This window comes from Portunus trituberculatus, chromosome 21, assembly GCF_017591435.1.
Source record: "Portunus trituberculatus isolate SZX2019 chromosome 21, ASM1759143v1, whole genome shotgun sequence".
Taxonomy (NCBI): domain Eukaryota; kingdom Metazoa; phylum Arthropoda; class Malacostraca; order Decapoda; family Portunidae; genus Portunus; species Portunus trituberculatus.
In genome coordinates this window covers 15739301-15749533 of record NC_059275.1, presented here as the reverse complement: position 1 = coordinate 15749533, position 10233 = coordinate 15739301, and the positions used below count along the sequence as shown (strand labels likewise).

At 40.5% G+C, this 10233-nt stretch overlaps 1 protein-coding gene across 2 annotated transcripts; it reads right to left on the bottom strand.

Annotated features, from left to right (window-relative positions):
- Positions 1-80: 80 nt before the first annotated feature.
- On the bottom strand, positions 81-9946 carry LOC123507169. 2 transcript variants are annotated; one of them, XM_045259825.1, is made up of 3 exons: positions 9835-9946; positions 1274-1503; positions 81-538 (listed from the first exon to the last, which is right to left on the bottom strand). In XM_045259825.1, the coding sequence occupies exons 2-3, from the start codon at positions 1497-1499 to the stop codon at positions 372-374; spliced, it is 393 nt and encodes a 130-aa protein (XP_045115760.1). In that variant the 5' UTR covers positions 1500-1503; positions 9835-9946; the 3' UTR covers positions 81-371. The 2 variants fall into 2 exon arrangements, with proteins under 2 accessions (XP_045115760.1, XP_045115759.1); XM_045259824.1 differs by having other exon boundaries at positions 1274-1500; positions 9835-9936.
- Positions 9947-10233: the final 287 nt, after the last annotated feature.

Genomic DNA, 10233 nt, shown 5'->3' with positions numbered 1-10233 from the left:
AGTTTCTTTACCATTACGAGAAGCGCTGGTGTTGTGGTGTTGGGCCGCAGTCTCATTGCAAGGAAAAGGAAAACAAAACACACTTTTACTTCTTTATTCCAGTACATTTGCCTGATCATCCAAAGCATGCAACACCACGTTTTCTGCAACTTTCACTCTTCCTTTCACTCGGCAAAACTCATCACCCGTGTACTGTGTTTGAAGTATAAGGTCATCCCACACCAATTTTGTTTTAGTTTTTTAGTTTTTTTGTTATTTTCGTTCTTTTCTCCCACATTTGGTAAAAACTATATCAAAAATAAGAGAATGACACCGACTCAAGTGTCATATCATTCCCTCCAGAAGGTTTAGTTTGCTTCATGGTCGGGGGTCTACACACACTGGTTTTCTAATTTCTCGAAGCCGACTCCACGGAGCAACCTGACGCACTGGCTCTGGTGGGACCTGAGGCGGTTCACAATGAACTTCATCTGCTTGAAAACTCTGTCGGAGCAGTCCTTGCACTCCAGGTTGTCGCGCAGGGCAAATTTGATCATAACTGGCGAAGGAAGAGGAGACTCGTCAGAAGGGAGAATGAAAGACACGAGTAGGAAGAAGTTGAGACGAGAGACGAAGAATAAGACAAGGAAAGAAAAAAAATGAAGTTGAGACGGAAGACAAAGAGTAAGACAAAGAAAGAAAAAAGGAAGTTGTGACGGAAGACAGAGTAAGACAAAAGAAAGAAAAAATGAAGTTGAGACGGAAGACAAACAGTAAGACAAGGATAGGGACAAGACGAAAGAGAAGTTAAGATAGCAGATACGAAAAACAAAAGGAAATGTTTATCTCTACAATCTGTTTAGCAGTTAAAAAAGAAACTGCTGAACTCCCAAATAGTCACTAAAACATCTATCTATCTATCTACAGTCTATCTAGCTCCCATGTACACGCCACTTAACTCACAAAAATATCTGTCTATCTCTGTACAGTCCGTCTAGTTCTTGTGTACAAACTACTTAACACCATGGACAGTTAACCTCTTCAGTACTGGGACGCATTCTTACCATGAGTTTGGGTATGATTAGACGAATTTATTAACATTAGCAAGGGTCTATAGAGGTCAGAAGATTAATGGCCACAGTCCTCATTATCATAATCAGCATATAAGTTTCTGAAGTTGTATAAAATCACTAAATAGTAAGCAGAATAGATATGAAAATGCGTCATGGCATTGAGGAGGTTGATTTCTACGCCTATCTTAACGTAACCTAACCTAACCCAACCCAACACTTACTGGCCATGACAGGAGCTCGCTCGCCGCACGCATCGTTCCAGGGATCGAGCATGCAGTCGACGAAGCCTGAGATCTTAGCATCCGACAAGACATCCTGCAGAATCCGGTCACTCTCGTCCGTGCCAGCATTGAGCGAGCCGTGGAGTGATCCCTCGCTGAACTGACCAGTAGCCCTCGCCACCATCAGGGCCAACAGCATCGCCGTCACTGTCTCCTTCATGCCCATCCTTCTGAAAGAAATAGAAATGGAGTGTTTTGTTTGCTGACGTTCTCTAATTCTCCGTTTTCTTTTAGACAAAGGTTTGCTTGAGAATCTTTTCCGACATTTTCTTTTTTATCAGTTCTCTCCTGTTATTGTCGTTGTTTTGTTTCTCTCTCTCTCTCTCTCTCTCTCTCTCTCTCTCTCTCTCTCTCTCTCTCTCTCTCTCTCTCTCTCTCTCTCTCTCTCTCTCTCTCTCTCTCTCTCTCTCTCTCTCTCTCTCTCTCTCTCTCTCTCTCTCTCTCTCAAAACTAGCTATCAAATTTTCTTCAGTTACCGATAAACTCTTCCGTTTTCTTTGGTCACTGATGAACTTTCTCATAATTTCTTGGGAGTCTTCGAAGCATGAGAAGCAGTGCTAACAATATTTGGAGAGCAAGAGAACTTCAGGTAAACTATATTAATGTAGGTACGTCTATATACACATACATGCATGCACACAACAGTTGCCCCTCCTGCATGAAAAAAAAAAAAAAAAATACATACACATACATACATAGACTAGGCCTACATAGTACATACATACATAACAGTTCTTAGTATCCTCCTACGTTTCAACTTATTACGTTAACTATTCTAAACAATATCTAGTGTGTGTTTTCAAAGGTATTTACATGATTCTAATAGTAACGCTACAAGGATATCTAAGTCTTACCTCAACCACTTAAGTTTGTAGTGAACGACAATGTTTTTAGGATGTTTTCTTGGTTTTAGTAGTGGAATTTTTAAATAAGATGTTCAAGGGAGTCTTTATGATTGCTGTAGCAATATAACAAGGGTTCAAACGTCTTTCCTCAACTATTTTAACACTTTCTAGTAGCAATTAAGGTCTTTCAAGTGCATTTCCATGACTCTAGTAGTAATTTAACAAAGATTTTTATTTTTAACCCTTTAGATGCTGTGGTTTTATCTTGAGTTTAACCCCTTCGGTACCATGACGCTTTTCCATATTCATTCCACTTACTATTTGGTGAATTTATACAGCTTCAGAAACTTATGTAGCGGATTAAAATACTGAAAACTATGGCCATTAATCTCTTGACCTCCATGTAAATAAAAGGATTTAATCATACACAAATATCAAGATAAAAATGTGTCCCAGTATTGGAGAAGTTAATGAAGTTACATAAAGAAACTTCAGAGTGTAATTTCCAAAGGCACCACGGAAAGCAAAGAGAGTGAGAGGATAATGCAAGTATTCTACAATCTGCAGTCTCATTTCTATGCAGTAAAAGTCAAATAGTCAAATAGCAAGTGTACAGGGACTGCCACGTGTAGGGCTTAAGGTTGCTTGCACTTTCCCTTATTTCCTTACATTTCTATAGATCACAGGGACAGAGTACAGGCACTGCCACGTGTAGGGCTGATGGCTGTTTGCACTTACCTTATTTCTCTACGTTTCTATAGGTCATATTCTAAAATACTTCTACACTGCACCTCCATTCTTTCAAAAGGCTTTAGTTGAAGTGACGCGTATGTTTAAGGATGTTTCTATGGTTTTGGTGACAGCTTAACAAGATTTCTATATTATTAACAGGAGAAAAGTGTTGAGAACCTAATTTACCTCTGTGGCCTTTTGAAATATTTGTGGTGAGGGAGCAAAGTGTTTCCGAATAGAGTCATATGTCACAGCGTCATTGGCAGCTAATTGGTAGGAAACACATTCATTAGAACCTGTCTAATCTCCGTGCTCTTTCAAAAGTTGTTCATTACTAAAGCGCTTAGCCCCTTAAGTATTGGGACGCATTTTTACCTTGAGTCTCCGGTATGATTAGACGCTGTTATTGACATTAGGAAGGATCTATGTAAGTCAGAAGATTAATGGCCACAGTCTTCACTATTTTAATCCCCACATAAGTTCCTGAAGCTGTATAAAATCGTCAAAATAGTAGGTAGAATGAATATGAAAATGCGTCCCAGTATTGAAGGGGTCAAACACAGACGGAGGTGCGCTCCGTCTGACAATTTCAAGCAACTGTTACCTCACAGCTCGGGTCATTGCACGTGCATGCGTTCGTCCGTTCGGCTTGCGGTACTTGCAGCTCAGGGACGAAAGCAAGAGACAGCGAAAGTGAAACTGTATATACATACATACACTTCCTGAGGCGACGCACCTGTCACCACCTTACCTAGGAAACTGAGTCATGGTTATTGTTCTTTTCTTTATTTCTAACGTGGATAGGGGGACGGGAAAATGAAGAATAGATACATTTGAGTATAACTCCCTCACCACAGAAAAAGGCGCGATAGAGAAAGAACAAAAAGAAAGTTACAATACGAATTAAACTTTAGAAAAGGTAATGGTGGTGGTCATTGCGAACTCATTAATGTACACAGGTAAAGGTAAAGAATCAGAGAGAGAGAGAGAGAGAGAGAGAGAGAGAGAGAGAGAGAGAGATCTACTAGTTAAAAATTTCAAATGATGCCCTTGAATCACCCCATCACCACACACACCACTGGCACACCCCGACAGGTGGCGCACATGTTAAGCCAAGCACTTGCACGCATTTCAAATCCTCATCTTGAACCTCTCGATATGAAGCACCGTTTGAAGCTTGGCGGTCCTCTCGAGCTGCTCATTGAGGTTTGAATCAATTAGGTCAGTCTCACCTCTTGAATCAGTATTGTGGTTTCTTCATGTTGCTAATTGGAATGTTATCAGCTTCTCATTTCTCGTCTTGCAGTTAATCCCTTCAGTATAACGTGACGCATTTTCATATTAATTATTTGGTGATCTTATACTGGTTCAGAAACTTATTTGGGAACTGAAATAATGAAGACTCTAGCTATCAATCTTCTGACCTCCATAGACCCTTCGTAATGTAAATAAGAATTGTCTAATCATACCCAAAACACAAGGTAAATGTATGTCCCAGTAATGAAGAGGTTAAAGGAGGGTATAAGAGATGGATTTATGGATAGAGATGGAAGGTGGTTATTGATACGGATGTTTAATTCAGGGACTCCCACGTGTAGGTCTGTGAGACTCTTGTACCTTCCCTCATGTTCTTGTGTATGTAAATTGAGTGTCCCATATTTCAGGTTAGGTTAGGTTACGTGGTGTTGGTTAATCTACGTTATGTTGGGTTTCATATGATAATCCGATAATTTTGAGACGTAATTGAATATCATTGAATGTGTCATTGAAATACTTAATGTGTGTAACAACATACCAGGTGAAGGAAGCCGTCTAGTATTTTTCCTGTGAGGTAACTGTAACGAGTTTTGCTTTATTGACATAGTTTACTTGTGCCCAAACGCTCATCATCAACCGCAGCAAGACGGCAGAGTAACCAGTGGCCGTGTGAGTGGTGGTCAACGGGAGACTGAGGGAGGATGAGAAGGAGGAGGAAGAGGAGGAGGTAGAGTTGGAGGAGGAGGAGGAAAATGGAAATTATTCCTCTAGGTCCCACAACAACATAGGTTATATGGCACCGCTAGGGTTAACGGGAAAACGCTACACCTCCCACTGGGCAACTAAGTTTGGCAGGATTCGAACACAAGCCGCCTTAACCAACTACGCCACCCAGCCCCGAGGAGGAGACTGGTCATGAGAGGCAGTGGTGTGACACAAGCAGCACCAGCAGGCAGGCGGCTCAAGGCTGGCTGGCTGCGACGTGATCCGAGTGAAAGGAAAAATTGAGATTGCAGGTCAGAATGATATAATGAGCATTGACTTTACCTTACACGAGCAGGTAAAAGCAAGAAAACCTAAATGAGAAATTGATAAAACGAACACTTCGTATTATAGATGATTATGAAATTGACTACTAATTTAGTTCATGTGATACGTTAAAGAAAAATAAATAAATAAATAGATAAAAACTAGAAACTTACCTCATGTAATAAATTAAACGTAGAATAAACTTTATTCACATCACGAGTTAAGAGCACATAAAAAATAACTAAAAGAATTAACTAACAGAACAAATAGAACGTAAAGAAAGAAATGACTGTTAATGTGTTCTTTTCTATGCTGGATGGATACTGAAGAGAAGACAGTTGTACAAAAAATTGATGAATAAATACTGTGCCTAAAAAAGCTGTGGGTCTTTCATAATCAACATTCAAAGCACCATAGAAAATTGCTTACATCAACACAGAGAAGAGAAAAACAGGAATTGACTTAATCTTTTCTATGCTGGATAACTACTAAAGAGAAGACTGTATTAAAAAACATAAGAGTCTAAACAGTTTATTTTTTTTTTCCATTTTCTACTGGATAACTACGAAAGAGAACTGCAGAACATAAGCGACTGAAGAGTATGGCAGGGTGTTGTGTGGGAGTGTGTTAGTGAAAAGAGCCAAGTAATGAAGACAGACTCCCGTTATAAGAGAAGGCAGAGAAAGAAAAATATAAAGTCTTCGCAGTGGATTTCTTTTCTTCTTTTTCTTACATGAATTGCATAAACCTCTAGCTGCCAAGGAGATCAGGTAGATTTCACGTGTATAAATAAATATGCGTAGATAGCGATGAAGTAAGAGTTTTAGACGGAAAAAAGCGGAGAGAGCTAAAGAAAAAAGCATAAATCTGGCACTACGTAGTATCTTCTATAATGAAGCAAGCAAGTAGCGTTGATAGCCAGGCCGGGGATTGCAAACACCGGAGAAATTTAGAGTCAAGGTCACAGACACGAGAAGTGGTGAGGTCACTACATATCTGGATTTGGTGATAAGTGTGTGTGTGTGTGTGTGTGTGTGTGTGTGTCGGTGGGTGGGTCTCGCGGCGGTGTATATGACGAGAACGGAAAAGAAAATGTGTATTATCTATAGTATTTACCAGAGAGAGAGAGAGAGAGAGAGATCGGAAACGCAATGGGTGCCTAGACAAAAACAGAAGCAAACTAATAACTGTGGCAAAACACACTCAGAACGTTAACCCACGAGAGGAAACAGAGCGAGAAGGAAACAAGAGGGAGAGGAGGAAGGAAAGTGAGCAGCGTGAAGTGGAGGAGAGAGAGAGAGGTTAAGTGTGAAGCGGAGGCAAACATTAAAGGAGTGAGGGAATAACTTATGTAAGGACTGGTGAATAAGCTGAAAGTGTTGGTTGATGAACGCAAGAAGTGGTAGAAAGTTAGTCATTGCGCGTGCATGTGTGTGTGTGTGTGTGTGTGTGTGTGTGTGTGTGTGTGTGTGTGTGTGTGTGTGTGTGTGTGTGTGTGTGTGTGTGTCCAGCAGGTCAGGGTGAGGAACACCTTTCACTCTGCAAGCTAAATGCCCTGCTGGTGGTGCTGGTTCTGGTGGTGGTTCTGGTGGTGGTGGTGGTGGTGTTGCTGTTCTCTGCTCACCTGCTCGCTTGCCAACACACACAAAGCACGTGATGATAATATGACATCACCACTACCACTACCACCACCACCACCACCACTACAACCGCCACCACCACCTCCCTACCTTGCCTTCCCTTCCCTATACTTTCTCCAGGCGAAAACTCCACAAGACTCAATTCCTCCGCCATAACTGTGACACGTCCCTCTTAGTTCACGTGTCAGGTGGTGGAGTGGTGGAGTGCATCAAGTGGAGTGATGAAGCGAGTTATGACCGGAATGTGCTCTATTTATCTATATTTTACTAGGTCTATCTGTGTTTTTTTTTTTTTATATCTATTCTATACGTTTTCTGTTTTTTTTTTTTTTTTTTTTGCTTGTATTCTTTCTCTCTGTTTTTTCTTGTATTTTCATTTATTCTACTACGTTTCTGTTGTTTCCTTTCCTTGTATTCTTTTTCTCTGTTTTTCTCGCACCACTATCTATTCTATTAGTTTCCTGTTATTTCCTTTGCTTGTATCCTTTCTCCCTATTTTTTCTTGTATTTTCATTTATTCTACTACGTTTCTGTTATCTCCTTTCTTTGTATCTCTCATCTTTATTTATTTGTACCTCCTTTTATGCATCTCTTCTCTCAGTAAACTGCCAAAAATGTTCAAATGTCGCCACGTGAGCATTTTAAAACCACTTTTCTTACGCCTTCTCCGTTTTCTTTCTCATGTTTCCCTTTCACTCATACTCGATAAAGGCGTGCTTTTTTTTTTTTTTTTTCTTTTTTTCCCTCGTGAATTGATTATGTTGACTGATAAAGAGTTGCAGGATGTTGTTAAAATTGCTTGTGAATATAGCATAGTAACGCTAAACCTTCATTCCTTCTCCCTGTTTTCTTTAAATATGAAACCTTTGGTGCTCAAGAAACCTTTTGTTGTCCGTGTTACTACATGTCTTTGTTGAGTCGCATTACTCAGAAAATTAATGAAAAAAAAGTCGATATTAGAGGCAGAACGTGAAGGGATATCGAACACAGTGTTGAGTTTGTATGCATTCCTTTTTCCTTGCTGGCAGATAATCCTCCTTTAAATATTAGTAGAATTATGAAAACGCCTTTTGTAAACATGAGCAACTAAGAAGGCTAAGGAGATTAAAACGTGTAGGGATATAGAACGTAATGTTGAGTTTGTATGCATTCCTTTCTCCTTGCTGGCAGATAGTCATCCTTTTAACAATGGCAGAATTATGAAAACGCCTTTGTAAACACGAACAACTAATGAGAAAGATAAAAGTAGAGAGATTAAAGACGGAACGCAGTGTCGAGTTTGTATACATCTTTTTTCTCTTTGCTGACAGATAATCCTTGTTTAAACATTGGCAGAATTATGAAAAACGCCTTTGCAATCACGAACAACTAAGGAGACTAATATAAATAGAGGAGATTAAAGACGGAACGTGTAGTTTATACATGTTATTCTCTCCTTGAAGGTGAATAATTCTTGTATGATCATTGCTAGAATCATAAAAACTCCTTTGCCAACTCCAGTGACTAAAGAGAAGTAAAGTAAGGCACCGGGACATGTGGAAGTATTCAGCGAAGGTTGACGGTCAAGTTACGTGTTCGAGAGCTCCATTATGTAACTGTAGCAGCGGAGGCGAAGAGACGTGTTGAAAATGCGGGCAGCGCGGTAAACAGGTTGTGGAGAAAGTGCCTCTGTAACAAGTAAAAGTAATAAACTCATGTACCCTTTGCACCGGCGGAAACTTTACCCTTTTCACACGACACTTCCTTCCCAAGTCACTAACCACTCTGAAATATTTACCTTTGTTCCTCAGTCACCAAGCAATGCACTGGTTAGAGACTGGAGGATGTATTCTTTAAACCCTGCCACATCCCCTTTCATTCTCTCTCTCTCTCTCTCTCTCTCTCTCTCTCTCTCTCTCTCTCTCTCTCTCTCTGGTATTTGTCAAGATTTCTGTTGTCTTTAGTGATGTGAATTACATGGTGCAGTGAAAAGGTTAACGAATGTCTAAGTGGTGGAAGATATATTGCACCTTGTAACTGGATTAACGTGAAGTAGATTATAAGACGAGGAGACTGTGGCATTTAGGCTGAGAGACTTTGTGTGCAGGCTGAGACACTGGGCTGCTACTACACTGTTGAACTGTAGGCTATTGGTTGGCAGTGTGCTGTACGCTGAGATTTTGTGAGATATAGAAGGAAAGCTTGTAATGTATTGAAAGACAAGACAAAGTGGGGATGTAGATTAACTCCCTTCAGTACCATGACACGTTTCCAAATTCATTCTGGTTACTGTTTAGTGGTTTCATACACCTTCAGAAACTTACAAGGGGGCGAGATTGAAATAGTGAAGACTGTGGCCATTAATCTTTTGACCTTTATAGACTCTGGCTAATGTCAATAAAATGGTTTAATCGTACACAAATCTCAAGAAAAAATGTGTCCCAATAGTGAACGGTGTTAAGAGACTTTGCTATACAAATTGAGACTAAGGAATTAAGTCAGTGGCTCTTAACCTGAGGTACCTGTACCCCCAAGGGGTACGAAACCTTAAACGTAGCGGTACGAGACATGGTAGCCAGTGCAATGGTACCGTGTATTTACCATGAGAAAGTAAAACATATTTTTTCCTAATTTTTCTCTTACTATATTTGTCTCAATTTTTTAAGTTAGTGCTGTAAACACTATCACTAATCCTTTTCATATGTTTGTATACTATTTATATTGGAGGGGGTACGATGATTTTTTCTGAGATATCAAGGGGTACGGCCACTGAAAAAAGTTAAGAACCACTGAATTAAATAAAGGAGTGTGTGACATGGACAGTTAAATCTTACGGGAATTAAGACATGCAAATCGAGAAATTCAAAATCTATCTTCGTACAATATCTCGAGGTTATCTGGGATGAAGCGGCAATGAATCCCTTACGCTGACAGACAAATTCAACTGACACATTCCCACTCCTATCCTCACCCTCTCTCCCTCGTTACCGGCGCCCCTCAGCCCAACACAGGTACTCACATAGCGAGTGATACTCCTCTTTCCACAAGACAACACCGAGCCAGCGGTAGTGATGAACTGGCCGGTGTGGCTTCCTATATATACACCTGGACACACGGCCAATAAAGTCGTGGCCTGGACGAGGTGGGCGGAGCTTCCTTGCAGAAGCAGAGGCGACCAGGAGGAGGAGGAGGAGGTGCATCACGCGCGGCCCCATTGGCTCAGGGAACACAGGCTAAAAGGTGAAAAAGTTACTCAGGTGTGCGTGAGGTTGAAAAGCAGCAAGGCCGCGTGGGGACTGTTGTTTGGCGCCTGTTATTTGTCCACGAGGCGGAAAGAACTGTCAGGAATAAGGGATTCTCACATAGGACTAAAGGAAAACCCCGTAAATTTCACATTGTTATGACTTTTTTACTTATT